At 46.9% G+C, this 20,044-nt stretch overlaps 1 protein-coding gene across 3 annotated transcripts in view; it reads right to left on the bottom strand.

Moving 5' to 3' along the window:
- NOS3 (nitric oxide synthase 3) overlaps window positions 1-20,044 on the bottom strand; it is a 1,079,476-nt gene that overhangs the window by 128,554 nt on the left and 930,878 nt on the right. For all 3 annotated transcript variants that reach the window (XM_086940927.1, XM_086940926.1, XM_086940928.1), the window contains 2 exons: window positions 16,116-16,237; window positions 15,394-15,542 (listed from right to left, as the gene is read on the bottom strand). In XM_086940927.1, coding sequence (XP_086797053.1) covers window positions 15,394-15,542; window positions 16,116-16,237 — 271 coding nt within the window. The remainder of the gene's footprint in view (window positions 1-15,393; window positions 15,543-16,115; window positions 16,238-20,044) is intronic.

A 20,044-nucleotide genomic window follows, 5' to 3' on the forward strand; every position in this document is an offset into this window, starting at 1 on the left:
CTTGAAAATCATATCATGCTGGAAAATTAGTGGTTCGTTTTTCACAATCAGGCCAGGTGGTGCCATTTTGTTACGGAGGTACTGGGTCATAAACAGCCCATGCAAGGCTGCTTTTATTTGGTTACGTCTGAGGTTCAACAATTCATTCCAATCATTTGTTTGTGGGCCTGTGTCCTGATTACATAGGCCCTCAAAAAGGTTGCTGTCTGCTAGAATTTTGTCAATTTCGTCCTCTGCGAAAGTGAGACCATGTTCATCTTCCATTGTGAGAGGGCCGCTGGCTTCTTTTATTATACCTAAGTGTGTGTCTTTCTATGTGTGTGGTATAGTATGTCTGTAGGGAAAAACTCCCGCAGCTGTGCACTGCCTAGAGACTATAATTAACAAAGAAGGGAGGTAGAGTACAAAAATAGGATTCCTACTCCATGGGCACTGATAAATAAACAAGAAGAATCCTACTACCAGTGTGTATCACAGGGAAGGGGGACACTCAATGTTGTGTAAAATACCCCTCACACACCAACAGGCCCCTTGGTGTCATGCTTCATCATCGGGGTCTTCGCACCCCGCTAAAGGGATGCGGCACGCTGCGACCTGCGAATACGCGGGAGCGTTGACAAGTTGGACTATGTGTGGTGTGTGTTGAGTGTAAGTGAAAGGGATTGATGTGAGTGGGAGGTGTGGTGAAAATTTAAAAAGTACCTGGCTAGTGGGTAAATGTGAAAAAAACTTTATTTCGTACCCCTGGCTGGTGCTGTTAAAAGGTGTGCAAAAGAACGAGGTTTAATTGTCTTAATTAGGGACAAAACCTCTGGTGTGCGTCGACATGTTTCGGTACTGGTGTACCTTCTTCAGGACGGGGCACAACTTCCCAACCCTACTCACGTTTTTCTAAGAAAAAAAGGGGGGTTATCTTAATTTTCTAAAAAGTGATAACAATTTCTAAAGACGGCTACAGTGTGCCTACAGCGGTTTTTTGGATCATGCAATTACATGTCCTGAAAAAAAGAAGAAAAAACCATAAGGTTTGGTTACCATATAGGAATGGCTCAGACAGGTGCAGTCACCTGGAGCCCCAAACGGTTAATTAAACCTGTAAAGGAAGAGGACATACAAAACCAACAGATAAAGGGGGAGCTATAGTGTTACAAACCCTTGAGGCATATGACAAAGAGTGCCAACGTCTTTTGTCTGATGAACGGAACTATAGAGTGTTGGAGAGAGACCCAACAGAAAGACTTCGAACACGGATCGGCGGTATGGTGGAGGAAGGCCTAGCCCATGACTGGCTCAGCAAAAAGGAAGCGGATTTCCTACAACAACCCACCCCGAAGATACCATACTTCTACTGTATCCCAAAGATACATAAGAACATCGAAAATCCACCAGGAAGACCAATTGTTTCTGGAATTGGGTCAATTCTAGAGCCCTTGTCGAAATTTTCTGACGCATTCCTCAGACCAATGGTACAAGCAACAAACACGTACCTGAAAGACACCAAATCGGTCCTACAACTCCTAGAGGAAAAAATATTTGATCCAACTGCACAGCTCTTAGTAAGCCTCGACGTGGAGAGCTTATATACGAGCCTGCCCCATGAAGAGACACTACAGATCATAGAAGAAGTACTCTTCAGTCATGCATGGAAGTATCAGACACCGAGGAACCTGGTCCTAGAATGCATCACCATGGCCCTGAAAGACAACTTCTTCAAGTACAAAGAGACACTATACCTACAGACCCACGGAACGAGCATGGGTAGTACTTTTGCCCCAAGCCTAGCAGGACTATACGTCCACCATCTAGAGGAACACAAAATTCTACATGAAAGCAACCCTTACCGTTCCCAGATTAACACCTGGAAACGGTACATAGATGACATTTTCATCATATGGAACGGGGACGTCAACAGCGCCACGAATTTTGTAACCTGGCTAAACAACCTAAAATTCACCAGTACCATTTCAAATACATCGATGGTTTTTCTGGATCTGAACATTTACAGTGAGGATGGAAGGCTAAAAAGCACTACCCACTTTAAACCCACCTCCAGGAATTGTCTGTTACGCTACGACAGTTTTCATCCCAGGCACCTAAGGGAGAATCTGCCGTACGGCCAATTTTTAAGACTACGGAGGAACTGCACAGAATTGAGCGAATTCAACAGACAAGCAAAAGACCTAAAAACCAAACTTGTACAAAGGCAGTACCCCACTAGAACCATCGACAAAGCGATGAAACGCGCAAAAAACAATCATAGGGAGGCACTCATAGAAGAAAACCAACAAGAGAAAGGAACAAACAAGAGGCCAATCTGTGTGACAACTTACTCTTCCATATCGAACCAGGTATCAAAAGTCATCAACAAGCACTGGGGAATATTAAACTGTGGAGACCTGAATTTTGAGATCCGATGCACGCACATCGGAGGGGCAAGAACATAAAGGACATTGTGGTACACACTAGACCACGGGAAAACCCTACTGGAAGACAAAATATGACTGGTGTCCAAGGTCACTTCCCCTGTGGGGATTGCAGTTGCTGTCACCAAACCCAAAAAAGCAGAACCCTTACCTTTAGAAATGGCACATCATGGGAACAACGCCAATTTTCCAACTGCAACACGAAAAACGTGGTCTACATGATAACATGCCCATGTGGACTGGAATATGTGGGTATGACCACCCGGCCCGTTAAAATAAGGATAGGGGAGCATAAAAGCAATATACGCTGCAAAAAAACGACAACTAAGATGGCATCACATTTTTTGTCACACCAGCATTGCATCAATGATTTACGCTGGACTATCTTTGAACGGCTACCCTCTGAGACAGGCTTGTTCCAGAAGGAACAACGCTGGGTGTTCCGCCTGGGAACCCATATCACAGGTCTAAATGACGATATACCATGGAGCCAAATCACCTGACCACCCTTGAGATATGAGAGGGTCAACAACAAGAAATTCTCCTGTATAAATGTGAGCCTGGGAACCCATATCACTGGTCTATAAAGCGATATATCATTGAGCTAATCCACTTGACCGTTCTTGAGATATAAGAGTGTCAACAACAAGAATTCTCCAGTGTGGATATCAGCAAAAAAATGCCACCAAACTGAATATATCTAAATGAACTTTTTCTCTAGACAACGAATGTAGTGTATAAAATCCTTGAAGAAAAAAAAAACTAGCATTGAAGAGGATAAGGACACTTCATATTTAACTTGTGCCCCTTTTGAAAAAAACTGATCCGCACCCAGACACACCCTGAGTGATGATAAAACAATGAAAACCAACGAACTAGACAGCCCCAGTGATCAGCGCCGCCTACAAACAGTATCATGCATGCGCAGAGAATCAGCGGAGTGAGGCGCGGCGAAAACACTTGTGCGCACGCGCGCATGAGAGACAGACGAGCAGCAGCTACGCTGAAGGGTTCTCTGTCAGCGCGAGCCACAGCCAGAGCCCGTGAGTGGCTGGCGAGCGGAAGGTCCATATTTGGACATCCTAAGACCCGGCAATTAACAAATGACAGAGGGATACATGTTACATGTGGTTAGATCACATGTACATAGGAGGCGGCAACACGGATGTTTCCTTACAAGGTCTCTTGCTATTTCCGCTAATTAACCAATGAAATCACACCCAATCCCCCTAGATATACCGCCTAGCTCATTCGTAATTCATTCACGGCGGAGCAGCACAGGGTGGTAGAAGGAGGCCAATTTAGGCGGATTTCGTGAGTATACTTCAACAAAATGCAACCCCAGGTTGTCCAGGTGTAGCGTGGAGTTAAACAGTGAGTAAAAGCTACAACACTGAATCCACTTCTCTACCTTCATAGATTGTGGATCCACCTACCTACCTTGATGCCCAGGATTGGCTCATGAGACAATACACTACAAAGACCATGAGTATGTCCAAAGAAAATGAGTATAAACAAAAAAACCTTAAGTGTGTCTTATATGTTGTGTGTGTTGTATGTCCTCTTCCTTTACAGGTTTAATTAACCGTTTGGGGCTCCAGGTGACTGCACCTGTCTGAGCCATTCCTATATGGTAACCAAACCTTATGGTTTTTTCTTCTTTTTTTCAGGACATGTAATTGCATGATCCAAAAAACCGCTGTAGGCACACTGTAGCCGTCTTTAGAAATTGTTATCACTTTTTAGAAAATTAAGATAACCCCCCTTTTTTTCTTAGAAAAACGTGAGTAGGGTTGGGAAGTTGTGCCCCGTCCTGAAGAAGGTACACCAGTACCGAAACATGTCGACGCACACCAGAGGTTTTGTCCCTAATTAAGACAATTAAACCTCGTTCTTTTGCACACCTTTTAACAGCACCAGCCAGTGGTACGAAATAAAGTTTTTTTCACATTTACCCACTAGCCAGGTACTTTTTAAATTTTCACCACACCTCCCACTCACATCAATCCCTTTCACTTACACTCAACACACACCACACATAGTCCAACTTGTCAACGCTCCCGCGTATTCGCAGGTCGCAGCGTGCCGCATCCCTTTAGCGGGGTGCGAAGACCCCGATGATGAAGCATGACACCAAGGGGCCTGTTGGTGTGTGAGGGGTATTTTACACAACACTGAGTGTCCCCCTTCCCTGTGATACACACTGGTAGTAGGATTCTTCTTGTTTATTTATCAGTGCCCGTGGAGTAGGAATCCTATTTTTGTACTCTACCTCCCTTCTTTGTTAATTATAGTCTCTAGGCAGCGCACAGCTGCGGGAGTTTTTTCTCTACAGACATACTATACCACACACATAGAAAGACACACACTTAGGTATAATAAAAGAAGACAGCGGCCCTCTCACAATGGAAGATGAACATGGTCTCACTTTCGCAGAGGACGAAATTGACAAAATTCTAGCAGACAGCAACCTTTTTGAGGGCCTATGTAATCAGGACACAGGCCCACAAACAAATGATTGGAATGAATTGTTGAACCTCAGACGTAACCAAATAAAAGCAGCCTTGCATGGGCTGTTTATGACCCAGTACCTCCGTAACAAAATGGCACCACCTGGCCTGATTGTGAAAAACAAACCACTAATTTTCCAGCATGATATGATTTTCAAGAAAGAGTGGTCATTAATCTCATGGCACTGCTCAAGAGACTGGTTAGTACTCATAATTAAGACAGCTGCCAGGATCACACAGGAACTCAAAATTGAAATAAATAAAATTGAGGTCCAATTGAAAACATATATCTCACCGGAAGAGCTGAAAACCAGACTCGAGGAACTGAATCAACAGATGACCGACTTCGAGTTCAATCTGAAACAGAGTAAAACCAACAAACTGACTAAGGATGTGGCAAAGTTCACTCCCGAAAGTGCATATCCATACACAAAAGCGGATTATGTCTCCAAAAATAGCTACAGCGACGCGGACAGCGACACTTCGGATACTGGCTCCTCAGGTTCCAATTCAAGCGGTAACAAAGGAAACAGACAACGCAGAGGAGGATGGAGACAGAGGCGACAACAGTTCCCTAGACAAAGAGGATGACGGGGATATCAACCACCAAACCACTTCCAACAATTTATGGGTCCACCACAATTCAACCCCTTCCAATTCGGACCAATGTGGAACCAGGAATACAGCAATGGTTATTATGGACAACAACAACCCTATGGAGGGCAACAACAACCTTTTTTAGGGGCACGCCAGAACACACGCGGGAAGAACCGGAAAGGCAACAATGTGGTGTGGGAGGACCAGGAACAGCCCAACGCCCGAACAACTCGGAGCATGACGGGATCACTTCCCAATCAGCCATCAACCAGCAAGAGAGGGACTTAGTGGTGAACCTCACACCCATCACATTAACAGTGACGCAGAAGAATATCCTAAACAAAGGCTTGGGGTTCGTACCCACTCAGAAACCGGATATTTTTAAACTCAATGTGGAGTTACAGGATTTCTTCAGAAAACTAAAACTGCTGGCTTTTTTTAAAGACAAACCTATGCCAGAAGAGAAGACAGACACGGGTTTGAGGTTAAAATCAACCTTCACCCCACCCGACTCTAATATCCCCGTAGAAATTCTAACCTTTGAAAAGGCAGTGATCACAGAGGTCAACAAGCTGAACACACAAGGGAGAAACGTCTTCTACAATACAAGTGGAGAGGAACAGAAAGCCCTTCGAGAACTGACGGCCAATAGCGAGCTCGTTATAAAACCAGCAGATAAAGGGGGAGCTATAGTGTTACAAACCCTTGAGGCATATGACAAAGAGTGCCAACGTCTTTTGTCTGATGAACGGAACTATAGAGTGTTGGAGAGAGACCCAACAGAAAGACTTCGAACACGGATCGGCGGTATGGTGGAGGAAGGCCTAGCCCATGACTGGCTCAGCAAAAAGGAAGAGGATTTCCTACAACAACCCACCCCGAAGATACCATACTTCTACTGTATCCCAAAGATACATAAGAACATCGAAAATCCACCAGGAAGACCAATTGTTTCTGGAATTGGGTCAATTCTAGAGCCCTTGTCGAAATTTTCTGACGCATTCCTCAGACCAATGGTGCAAGCAACAAACACGTACCTGAAAGACACCAAATCGGTCCTACAACTCCTAGAGGAAAAAATATTTGATCCAACTGCACAGCTCTTAGTAAGCCTCGACGTGGAGAGCTTATACACGAGCCTGCCCCATGAAGAGACACTACAGATCATAGAAGAAGTACTCTTCAGTCATGCATGGAAGTATCAGACACCGAGGAACCTGGTCCTAGAATGCATCACCATGGCCCTGAAAGACAACTTCTTCAAGTACAAAGAGACACTATACCTACAGACCCACGGAACGAGCATGGGTAGTACTTTTGCCCCAAGCCTAGCAGGACTATACGTCCACCATCTGGAGGAACACAAAATTCTACATGAAAGCAACCCTTACCGTTCCCAGATTAACACCTGGAAACGGTACATAGATGACATTTTCATCATATGGAACGGGGACGTCAACAGCGCCACGAATTTTGTAACCTGGCTAAACAACCAGAATGAATACCTAAAATTCACCAGTACCATTTCAAATACATCGATGGTTTTTCTGGATCTGAACATTTACAGTGAGGATGGAAGGCTAAAAAGCACTACCCACTTTAAACCCACCTCCAGGAATTGTCTGTTACGCTACAACAGTTTTCATCCCAGGCACCTAAGGGAGAATCTGCCGTACGGCCAATTTTTAAGACTACGGAGGAACTGCACAGAATTGAGCGAATTCAACAGACAAGCAAAAGACCTAAAAACCAAACTTGTACAAAGGCAGTACCCCACTAGAACCATCGACAAAGCGATGAAACGCGCAAAAAACAATCATAGGGAGGCACTCATAGAAGAAAACCAACAAGAGAAAGGAACAAACAAGAGGCCAATCTGTGTGACAACTTACTCTTCCATATCGAACCAGGTATCAAAAGTCATCAACAAGCACTGGGGAATATTAAACTGTGGAGACCTGAATTTTGAGAAACCGATGCACGCACATCGGAGGGGCAAGAACATAAAGGACATTGTGGTACACACTAGACCACGGGAAAACCCTACTGGAAGACAAAATATGACTGGTGTCCAAGGTCACTTCCCCTGTGGGGATTGCAGTTGCTGTCACCAAACCCAAAAAAGCAGAACCCTTACATTTAGAAATGGCACATCATGGGAACAACGCCAATTTTCCAACTGCAACACGAAAAACGTGGTCTACATGATAACATGCCCATGTGGACTGGAATATGTGGGTATGACCACCCGGCCCGTTAAAATAAGGATAGGGGAGCATAAAAGCAATATACGCTGCAAAAAAACGACAACTAAGATGGCATCACATTTTTTGTCACACCAGCATTGCATCAATGATTTACGCTGGACTATCATCGAACGGCTACCCTCTGAGACAGGCTTGTTCCAGAAGGAACAACGCTGGGTGTTCCGCCTGGGAACCCATATCACAGGTCTAAATGACGATATACCATGGAGCCAAATCACCTGACCACCCTTGAGATATGAGAGGGTCAACAACAAGAAATTCTCCTGTATAAATGTGAGCCTGGAAACCCATATCACTGGTCTATAAAGCGATATATCATTGAGCTAATCCACTTGACCGTTCTTGAGATATAAGAGTGTCAACAACAAGAATTCTCCAGTGTGGATATCAGCAAACAAATGCCACCAAACTGAATATATCTAAATGAACTGTTTCTCTAGACAACGAATGTAGTGTATAAAATCCTTGAAGAAAAAAAACTAGCATTAAAGAGGATAAGGACACTTCATATTTAACTTGTGCCCCTTTTGAAAAAAACTGATCCGCACCCAGACACACCCTGAGTGATGATAAAACAATGAAAACCAACAAACTAGACAGCCCCAGTGATCAGCGCCGCCTACAAACAGTATCACGCATGCGCCGAGAATCAGCGGAGTGAGGCGCGGCGAAAACACTTGTGCGCACGCGCGCATGAGAGACAGACGAGCAGCAGCTGCGCTGAAGGGTTCTCTGTCAGCGCGAGCCACAGCCAGAGCCCGTGAGTGGCTGGCGAGCGGAAGGTCCATATTTGGACATCCTAAGACCCGGCAATTAACAAATGACAGAGGGATACATGTTACATGTGGTTAGATCACATGTACATAGGAGGCGGCAACACGGATGTTTCCTTACAAGGTCTCTTGCTATTTCCGCTAATTAACCAATGAAATCACACCCAATCCCCCTAGATATACCGCCTAGCTCATTCGTAATTCATTCACGGCGGAGCAGCACAGGGTGGTAGAAGGAGGCCAATTTAGGCGGATTTCGTGAGTATACTTCAACAAAATGCAACCCCAGGTTGTCCAGGTGTAGCGTGGAGTTAAACAGTGAGTAAAAGCTACAACACTGAATCCACTTCTCTACCTTCATAGATTGTGGATCCACCTACCTACCTTGATGCCCAGGATTGGCTCATGAGACAATACACTACAAAGACCATGAGTATGTCCAAAGAAAATGAGTATAAACAAAAAACCTTAAGTGTGTCTTATATGTTGTGTGTGTTGTATGTCCTCTTCCTTTACAGGTTTAATTAACCGTTTGGGGCTCCAGGTGACTGCACCTGTCTGAGCCATTCCTATATGGTAACCAAACCTTATGGTTTTTTCTTCTTTTTTTCAGGACATGTAATTGCATGATCCAAAAAACCGCTGTAGGCACACTGTAGCCGTCTTTAGAAATTATTATCACTTTTTAGAAAATTAAGATAACCCCCCTTTTTTTCTTAGAAAAACGTGAGTAGGGTTGGGAAGTTGTGCCCCGTCCTGAAGAAGGTACACCAGTACCGAAACATGTCGACGCACACCAGAGGTTTTGTCCCTAATTAAGACAATTAAACCTCGTTCTTTTGCACACCTTTTAACAGCACCAGCCAGGGGTACGAAATAAAGTTTTTTTCACATTTACCCACTAGCCAGGTACTTTTTAAATTTTCACCACACCTCCCACTCACATCAATCCCTTTCACTTACACTCAACACACACCACACATAGTCCAACTTGTCAACGCTCCCGCGTATTTGCAGGTCGCAGCGTGCCGCATCCCTTTAGCGGGGTGCGAAGACCCCGATGATGAAGCATGACACCAAGGGGCCTGTTGCTGTGTGAGGGGTATTTTACACAACACTGAGTGTCCCCCTTCCCTGTGATACACACTGGTAGTAGGATTCTTCTTGTTTATTTATCAGGTCACAGGAGTTGGCAGGGTGAAGTGGGATACCTTCCCTCTTAGATGAGTGGGGTGATTCCTCCAGTGAATATGGAAAGGGAGGGGTATGAGGATGTGGAGGAGAAGGTGGTAGAGGTACAACAGGGGGAGGGCTGGTGCCCCTTTCATTGCATCTTTCAAGTTATGAGGTGGAAGAGGCTCTAAAGTAATTTGCTCCTTGAAGGGGAGCTTGCTCTTTCGTGGAAAAGTCTCTGCTGGCTTAAAGGCCAGCTTGGTTAGAAATCTTGCCTGTCTGCGGATGGATAAATGAGCATTTCAGCAGAGCATCCAGTTACTCTTGCAGCTGCTGGGGGTGGGTTGTTCTTACTACACAAAGCCAGTCATGGATGGTGTTTTCGGTGCTGACTGCGCTCTTAGAGTTGAAGCAGTTCTCGCATTCAAGAATGGTTTCGGCTCCGACATTTGTTTCAGTGCAGGTGTAGGGTTGAGTGACGGCAACGAGGACCATCTAGGCTTCAGAGGGATCCAAGACTTGTTTGGGATCTTCTGCTTGATGGATGAGCTGGATTGGTGCACAGAATAGGGAGAGTTGTAGCTCCACAGGCTTCCATTGGTGCCAATCATCTCCTGAAGATTGTGGTAGCCAGGCTGGCTGTTTTTGTTGGTCCTGTTCAATTCTGAGCCCTCCCCCCCCTCATTGTGAAGTCCTCTGCCTCACCTGCAGGCCGTAGTGCTGGCCTAAGTTGTGTGTCGGTGCCCTTCATAATCACCACTGGAGTCTTGATCTATGGCTTTGAGGCACAGAGTTCCTTTTCTTCTTCCTCCTCGGACTCGGAGGAAAAAGACACCTCCGGGCAAGGTGATGATTGGAGGAGTTGCACCTCCGAGAGCTGTCTTCTTTCTCTGCCTCAATTGTGTTCCCAGAAGATGTCAGGGATGTCGTCTGACTCCTGCAGTTGCATATACTGATGTGTCCACCTCTGCTCTTGTTTGTACCGAAGAGTATTCTTCGACTGGAAGGGGAGGAAGGTCTTGCACATGGTATTGTCATGTGCGTGGTGGAGAGGCAGAGATCGCAGACCGGGTACTGGTTGTTCAACAGTAATTGGGAGTGGCACTGCGGGCAGTACAGGAAGTGTGTCCTCTCCATAACTCTGTATTCTTGATGATGATGTCCTCCAGGTAGGTTGCGAGGTGCGAATGGGGGGGCCATAGGCCCTGGGGCATTGAAAAGAGGCCGATGTCCTTTGAATGCCGTCTCGAAAATGAAGCTAAGTCCCTGAGTCAAGTTTCTTTTGTTGCTACCAGAGTCAAAATGACCGATTTGCCTGAAAGAAAGTGCTGCAAGTAACTGAACATGGAGCCCTGTTGGCACAAGTCCGAACTTGATGGTGAAAAAAAACAATCTTATATGGAGTTGATGCCCATATGCAGTGCCAACCAAGGGAGGAGTCACAATTACTTATGATTAAAAGGCTTATTTTCAGAAAAATAACTTGCAAGAGCCAAATACTAGATGGTAGAAGTATGCAGAGCATGTGGATCTACAGCAACACATGCTATGAACATTAAGTTCCGGGGTACTGCGCAAATGGCCATGCTTCCAGTAAAATAGGAAACACCTCCTCACACACAGACTCTTGTATCTGCTCTGGGAGCACATTTCACACTTCATTCAGGGCTTGAGCAATCAGAGGGCTGCAGCTGGAGACTAATGCAAATAAGACCCCAGTGGCTTTAGGAAGGGAAAAAGATAACTTGCTAAAAGTGTGTTTTCTTAATATATTTATTAAAAATCCAACTTCCCTAGTGAATTGGACTTTTAATACATATTACAAGAGTCCAAGTATTATATCTTTAGTAGCCAAAAGTAGCATTATCAAATGTAGTTGTGCATCCAAGTGTTTCTCCAAATAGCCAGCCTTGGTACAATGAAATTAGCTTTAGGTGCTTTTCACTGTAAGGACATGTTAACAATATGTTTATATATGTCCTACTTATAAAACCTACTTAGGGATGATTTATAAACATTTGAAAGTAAAGGTGAGGACCTGTCAAAAGGGTTCATTTTGATAGGTCGAATTGTAGGTTAAAATTGCTCTAGTCAGGCTACAATGGTAGGCCTGAGGCCATATTTACACTGCCACTATAATGGATGGCACAATAAGTGCTGCAGTTCACTAGTGGCAATTAACTTACAGGCCCTGGTTACACGTTGTACAATATACTAGGGAGTTATATGTAAGTTAAATGTGCAAATTAGTGTTATGCCCATTTGACCATGTGCCAATGGCGGCTGCTACTTAACAGGGGTGATTTGTCAGGGGTGAAAAAAAATTACTTTTCTGCAGGCCGGCCGCCACCTCTTGATCCTCTTTGGTCGACTAACTCCATAAGAAGGAAACACACAGGCTCCTACACTCCCCTAGACAGTCACAATGCTGCTGTCACCAGCATAACCCCAGCGTTGTGATTGGTCTGATGGTCCGTGGTTCTGCGCTCAGGCAGGGACTGGGAGCCTGAGTATGTTCTCCACCCAGGCAGTGCAATATGTTATTGCTACCATGTTGAAAGCAGAAGCACATGAACTTTACTACTGGTTAGCAAGGGTATATTGCACAGAGTTCTACAGCTAACAAAAATAGATATGGGAATAGCCTGTGGGGTACAGATAGTCTTATGCCTTACTGAGAATGGACAGATAAGAGCTAACTATTTTTTGAAAATTCTATAATAAAACCAAATCACAAGCCAGGCTCATGGATATTTTTTTCAGGGCACAAGACCCTTAACCCCTTCCATGCTGGTGACGAACCCCAGCCGTCACGCTCTATCCAATCAATCAATCCAATCATAGGCATTTATAGAGCGCTCTACTTACCCGGAGGGTCTCAAGGCGCTGGGGGGGGGGGGTGCTGCTGCTACCCGAACAGCCAGGTCTTGAGCTTCTTCCTGAAGGCGAGGTGGTCTTGGGTCAGGCGCAGGTCGGTCGGGAGGGAGTTCCAGGTCTTGCGGCCAGGTAGGAGAAGGACCTTCCTCCTGTTGTCGTTCTTCGGATGCGGGGGACGGCGGCGAGGGCGTGACTGGCTGATCGGAGGTGTCGTTTGGGAGCGTAGAAGTTGATGCGGTTGTTGAGGTAGCTCGGGCCTTGGTCGTGAAGAGCTTTATGTGCGTGGGTAAGGAGACGGAAGGTGATTCTCTTGTTGACCGGGAGCCAGTGCAGGTCTTTTAGGTGTCCGGAGATGTGGCTGTGTCGTGGGATGTCGAGGATGAGTCTGGCTGAGGCGTTCTGGATCCGTTGGAGTCTCTTCTGGAGCTTGGCGGTAGTTCCGGCGTAGAGGGCGTTGCCGTAGTCCAGTCGGCTGGTGACGAGTGCCTGGGTGACAGTCTTCCTGGTCTCGGTGGGGATCCACCGGAAGATCTTCCGTAGCATGCGCAGGGTGTTGAAGCATGACGAGGAGACGGCGTTGACTTGCTTGGTCATGGAGAGGGAGGAGTTCAGGATGAAGCCCAGGTTGCGTGCGTGGTCTGTCGGTTTGGGTGCGGTGCCCAGGGCGGGGGGCCACCAGGAGTCGTCCCAGGCGGAGGGCGAGGATCCCAGGATGAGGACTTCCGTCTTGTCCGAGTTCAGCTTCAGGCGGCTGGTCGACATCCACTCGGCTACCTCTTTCATTCCTTCGTGAAGGTTGGCTCTGGCGGCGGCGGGGTTGTTGGTCAGGGAGAGGATGAGCTGGGTATCGTTGGCGTAGGAGATGATGTTGAGGTTGTGTTGGCGTGAGATGGCCGCGAGGGGGCTCAGGTAGACGTTGAAGAGGGTTGGGCTCAGCGAGGATCCTTGGGGGACGCCGCAGATGACTTCGGTGGCCTCTGACTTGTACGGTGGTAGACGGACTCTCTGTGTTCTTCCGTCGAGGAAGGAGATGATCCATTCCAGCGCCTTCTCCTGGATTCCAACGTTGCTGAGGCGCTGCACTAGGGTGCGGTGGCAGATGGTGTCGAAGGCCGCGGAGAGGTCTAGTAGGATGAGGGCCGCTGTATCTCCGTTGTCCATCAGGGTTCGGATGTCATAGGTGGCAGCGATGAGGGCGGTCTCGGTGCTGTGGTTGGCTCGGAAGCCAGACTGTGAGGGGTCGAGGGATCCGTTCGTCTCGAGGAAGGCGGCCAGCTGCTTGTTGACGGTCTTCTCGATGACTTTGGCTGGGAACGGGAGCAGCGAGATGGGGCGGTAATTCTTGAGTTCGGTGGGGTCCGCTGTTGGTTTCTTGAGTAGAGCGCTGAGTTCGGCATGCTTCCAGCTCTCAGGGAAGGTGGCGGTGGTGAAGGAGGTGTTGATGATGTCCCGCAGGTGGGGTGCGATGACGGCGTCGGCCTTGTTGAAGACGTGGTGAGGGCAGGGGTCGGTCGGAGATCCGGAGTGGATGGAGTTCATCATGCGGACGGTTTCTTCGGTGCAGATCGGAGTCCAGGCGCGGAGGGTGGTGGTGGGGGGCGGTGGTTCGGTCGATTTGGACGTGGCGTTCGTCGGTTGGGTGTTGAAGCTGTTATGTATGTCCGCGATCTTGTTGTGGAAGTAGGAGGCGAGGGAGTTGCAGAGTTCTTGCGATGGGGTGATGTCGTTGTTTCCGGCGTTGGGGTTGGAGAGCTCTTTCACGATGTTGAAGAGTTCCTTGCTGTTGTGTGCGTTGTTATCCAACCGGTCCTTGAATGCAGTTTTCTTGGTGTCGCGGATCAGTTGGTGATGCTTCCGGGTGGCAAGCTTGAGGGTGGTCATGTTGTCCGGTGTTGGCTCCCTTCTCCAGGCTTTCTCGAGGGCTCGGCAGTTCTTCTTGGAGCTCTTGAGTTCGTCGGTGAACCACGGGCCTTCTTGCTGCTGGGTCTGCTGGGCGGGGTCCTCAGTGGGGCGAGTTGGTCCGCGCAGTTCCTGATCCACTTCGTGAGGTTGTCGGCGGCCTGGCTGGGGTTCGCTGAGCTGGCGGGAGGGTGCTGGCTCAGGGAAGCGGCGAGCTGGTCGGCTGTGATCTTGCTCCAGCTTCTGCGGGCGACCTGTTGCTGGTGGTGGTGGGTCGTCGTTCTTCTGAAGATGAAGTGGATACAGCTGTGGTCCGTCCAGCTCTGCGGCGCTCGTGTGCTGATGACGGCTGGGGTTCGTCACGGCCCCGCCCTGTTCTTTTGTTTACCGCACAGCGGCGGAAACGCCCCAGCATGGAAGGGGTTAAACAATTTACAGCGAACCCGCAAAGAAACTATCTGTGCAGATAGTACAGAATTCTGCAACTATGTCACTCCTAAGACTGCACAAATCCAAATTTATATTTCCGAATTTGCCACTGCTGCCACAGATGTTTATATATATGCACTATCAACTCAAGGCCTGGCATTATTTCTATAATGACCTTCAATAGCATATGTTGCAGTGCAGGTGTCTAGATTCACTATGAGGTGTAGCTAGGGACCAGGCCAGCATCACTGATTCTGAAAGGATAAATTGTGATTCATGAAAATTATTAAAAGATTGCTCTTCATTCATTACCTTATGGATATGACGCGTGTTATCTTCAGATTGATCTTCACAGATTCAGGACCATTTATTGGCATACATGTCCTCAAAACCTTTTGTAGCACTAGCATTCTCACATTGAGGTGGGTAGAATTCAATGACCTACCTTGGGTATCCCTGGCTGCCGTGAATAGACTGTGATCACCTTCGATAAGGCTCCTCTGTGCTTGGCCTCCAGAGTTTCTTCCTTGTAGAGGTGGTCAAATTCAGCACTGCGGCAGCCGAAGATGAGGACCATTTCCCCAGGTCTCTGACCTTCACCAGGATGAGACAACACAAAACTAGTAGTCAGCCTCTACTAATACCATTCAGATGAGCTGTTAATTGGTTGGGTGTATCAACAGGCCTTGTTAATATTAATCAGTGAGTGCAATATGTATGCCTTATATACTCAGCAATAGCTGAGCAACTCTTCTAGCTCCTTAAATACTAAAATTGGTAAGAAGGTCAACTTTAGTGATAGCATTGGTTACAATACATCTATTGTACTCTATGAAACAAAAGTTAAGTTGTCTCTATATCGCCATACACACTTTCAGTTCACTAATTAGTAGGTGAGGGTGCAACCACAACACCTTCAACGATTGGCAAACCCTTACAAATAGGTAACAGACAAAAAACAGGTCATGTTAATTCTAAATTACTATTGGTCCTTAGTTGCTGTGTCTCTGTAGATTTTTAACCTAGACCTGCCTAGCATACCACCACCCGGGCCTTCAGTTTTTGGATCTGAAGGTAGATTTTCAAAAAGTGGAAACGCAGTAATGCTAGAAACTGTAATACAAAACTATACACCCCTTTAGGGAGTCATGTTCTAGAACACCCTACCTTTTGCCTCTAAGTCATGTAGTCTCTGCTGCCAGAATCCTCTAAAAGGGGCAATGCCAGTCCCCGGACCCACCAGCATACATGGGGCTGTCGGATCTGCAGGCAACCGGAAGGAGTTCGCTCTGAAGAAAAAATAAAATAAAAAGAAAATATCGGACTTAAATTCCATGCTTCTTCTCTACTTAATCTTTAACACTAAACCTCTCCCATCCATAAACTGAACAATCCAAAGCGCCCACAAGGCCATGTACTTGACCATGCCTCTGGCAGTACCAGCCAGCTTCTACGATAATGTATCTAATCTGCTGCTGACTATAACCTGCAAGACCTGCTGCTACTGACTTTAATTTATAAAACGAGTTACTTGAGCATTATAGCCCGCTTCTCAAGTTCTGTCCTGGCCGTTAAAGACCCTCTATCCGAGGAAAGAGTTTTCTCAGATTCTGATGAGAAAACTGGTACAAATATCCCAGTTGTTCACATAGGATGCAAGGAGTGACAAGTGAGGTCACCACGTGAGTGGAGGTGTCTTATGAGGTGACCTTACTTGTTACTCCTTGTAACCACGTTCAGAGTTTTACCCTTTTTCATCAATACATTATCTGAAACTTGGGTAGGGGCAGGAGTATCTCCTGTAGCCCAGTAGTCACACAATCATCAAGGGATGAATGCCTCTCTACCTTGCTGCTCGCTGCCCTCTGTAGTCACTGTGTAAGATACCTCCACTCAATATATACTGTCCTACAACAAGGGGTGATTAGGTTCAAGTGTGGGATCTCAGTCCTGAAGAAGGCTAACTGACCACTAGGGGTGAATCATCACGCCGAAACATGTTGACAGATAGCAGATAAATGGGATGATGGGGCATTAAAATCCCCGATTCATCACTAGTTTTTAGTTTAATCCTGTCCAGGGGGGCCAACATTAAAGAGAAACTAGGGACATATCTGTGGTTGTTTTATATAGGTTTTCTGCACACTGGAGCTCAATAAATGTGTGTATCGTCTTTCCACTTAATCTCTTGCTCCATCCCAGGCATTGGTGTGTGCAGGGATGTCGAAGCATGTCCAATGATGAAGCATGCCACTAATAGTGGGTGAGAACATTATAATTAAACCTTGTTGTTTTTCGTGAGAGGGGAAACACCCTCCTGTTTTCTTCCTACATGCTTTTCACTTTTTGTGTGTGAAAGACTAAGATGCTGACACAGAAAGTGTAAATCTGGAGTCCAGGGAGAGTTTGCATTTTAAGGGCATAGAGTTGATGAGCCAGAAGTCTCTGCTAACAATGTGTTCTGTCTACAGCACAGAGGGCCCGATTCACAAAGGTAACCTTAGATGTTTGGACCAAACGCCTACGTTTATGACTTTGGGAATTCGCAAAGGGCATTTACGAGTACTATCTTTATACCTGCACTTGGGCCGAATCCCCGCCCGAGTGCGGACATAAAGATACTACTCGTAAATGCCCTTTGTGAATTCCTAAAGTCGTAAACGTAGAAGTTTGGTCTAAGTTTAGACCAAACATCTAAGTTTACCTTTGTGAATCGGGCCCAGAGTGAGTAACATAGCAACACTTTGTACCATGCTATGTGGGAATCTCACTGTCATTTCAAGTGCTCGTTGTCTGCCACTCTGTTAAAGTTATAACCAGTGCCAGGGGCAGCAGTACCACATATTTATTTACTAGATAATGTATGTGTATGCTTTGCTGTGTAGTGTTACCAGAGCACGAACTGGGGAACATACCATGTGTACAGGGGATTTCCCTTTATTGAGGCATCAGTGAGAAGCCTGAAAGTCATATGGGCCTGATAATCAATTTCTAAGTGCATGCCGGGCATGGCACTATGTGCGCGGGCTGGCCAGCTAATAGAAAATTGTGTGTGTTCATTGGGGCACTGTGCAATCTGTGGGGCTTCGCTCAAACAGTCGAACTGAGTGATCATGACACTCCTTGACTCTACACTGGTGATGAGTGAGGGCATGACCCCGGGCGAAACAACCACAGCGGGCTCTGCTATTAGCCTGACACCGCGATCTTGGCAACCACCTGTCATGGCAACGGGCCACGGCAGGAGCAGCTCATTAGCCACACCACGAGAGACTGCAAATGTGGAGGGAGCACCTAATCCCCAAACGAGACAAGTACACAGACTTGTGCGGCAGCTGCCCAGTTGAGAGGAAGCACCACATGCAAAGACACCACCAACAAAGCACCACGGTGGTGCAGGAAGGGCAAAAGCATAGACACCCTGACATGCCGGAGGTCCATTATGAGCTCAGCGACGCAACGATCACCGTAAAAGACACCACACAATGAAGTGCACACCATAAAAAATGACTAGCACAGCCAGCAGATGGGCCAAAATATCTGAGCAGCCAGGCTGACTCACAAGGCCGCATACATGGCCTACCTCCAGCCATGCCGTACATACCAGCCCTAGAGCAATTCACCATTGAGGCTTCATCTACTCAAGCGCCAAAGTGGAAAGATTGGGTGGAAAGGTTAGAACTCTACTTTGAGGCCGCAGCGGCCAAATCAGACAGGAAAAGAGCGTTGTTGTTGCAGTTAGGAGAAGAAAAATACATACACAAAATATCCAAAGTGGTCACGCAAGCGGTCCTAAAAACATACAGCACAGTATTTGCATCTCTTAATGCCCACTTCAAACCCATGGCGAACACGGATTATAAATGCTTTGTATTTCGACAAGCCAGGCAAGGTCCAGAAGAATCGTTAGACTCCTTCTGTGTGTGTGAAATAACAAGCCAGCACCTGTGCATTTGACAAAGGTGCTGGAGGAAATTAGTGGACAAATAATATAAGGCTGCGCTTCAGCAAAGCGGTACAAAAGGGGGTGGTAATGGACGGAGCATCTGAACCAATCAAACACTCACACCCAGTCAAAAGATCTGGGTTTAATCCATCACCGTTCTTTAGCCCACTCTGCCACCCCAGTTCGGACATGGCTATATGCAAATTAGTCTGACCCTGTGCCTCATGGGAGCAGTCCGCCCGAACTGCCAAGCCATGCCTTCCCTGGACCGGAAACAAGCTTCCGAGGACCGGTTTCTGGCATTCCAGCCGTCTTCAGCCCGGCTTGCTTGAATCCAGTGGCAAAGTGAGCAAGGGACTCATGTCTGAGCATACCCTGCCACACTTATGGTGGCCAAAAGCAGTACAAAAGGGGGTGGTAATGGACGGAGCATCTGAACGAATCAAACACTCACACCCAATCAAAAGATCTGGGTTTAATCCATCACCGTTCTTTAGCCCACTCTGCCACCCCAGTTCAGACATGGCTATATGCAAATCAGTCTGACCGACGGCTGGAATGCCAGAAACCGGTCCTTGGTAGCTTGTTTCCGGTCCAGGGAAGACATGGCTTGGCAGTTCGGGCTGGACTGTTCCCATGAGGCACAGGGTCAGACTGAACTGGGGTGGCAGAGTGGGCTAAAGAACGGTGATGGATTAAACCCAGATCTTTTGACTGGGTGTGAGTGTTTGATTGATTCAGATGCTCCGTCCATCACCACCCCCTTTTGTGTGCTTCAGCAAAGCCCTGCGAAAGTATACTACAATAATCTGGCAAATCTCTGGCCAGCATACTTATGCTGGGCGTTCAAAAGAACTAATGAAAGCCAGAGCCACCCCCATGGAGGCGGTCCTACAAAATGCCATAAAAGCAGAACCAGTTAACCCGGTATCACTCAAGAGAACACCAGGGAGACAAAAGAAGGCCTCAGAAACCCTGAAGCTGTGTGGCTACTGTGAAGGTAAAAGCCAAAGACCCAAAGAATGCTCTGTGAAATACAAGCACTTGGCGAAGGTTTCCCACTCGTCAAAGGACAGGAAGGTGACATTGACAGTGAACGCAATGCCAACCCTTGGATATGAGACGGAAGACATGGATGACGACAAAGTGG

This window comes from Lissotriton vulgaris, chromosome 10, assembly GCF_964263255.1.
Source record: "Lissotriton vulgaris chromosome 10, aLisVul1.2, whole genome shotgun sequence".
Taxonomy (NCBI): Eukaryota; Metazoa; Chordata; class Amphibia; order Caudata; family Salamandridae; genus Lissotriton; species Lissotriton vulgaris.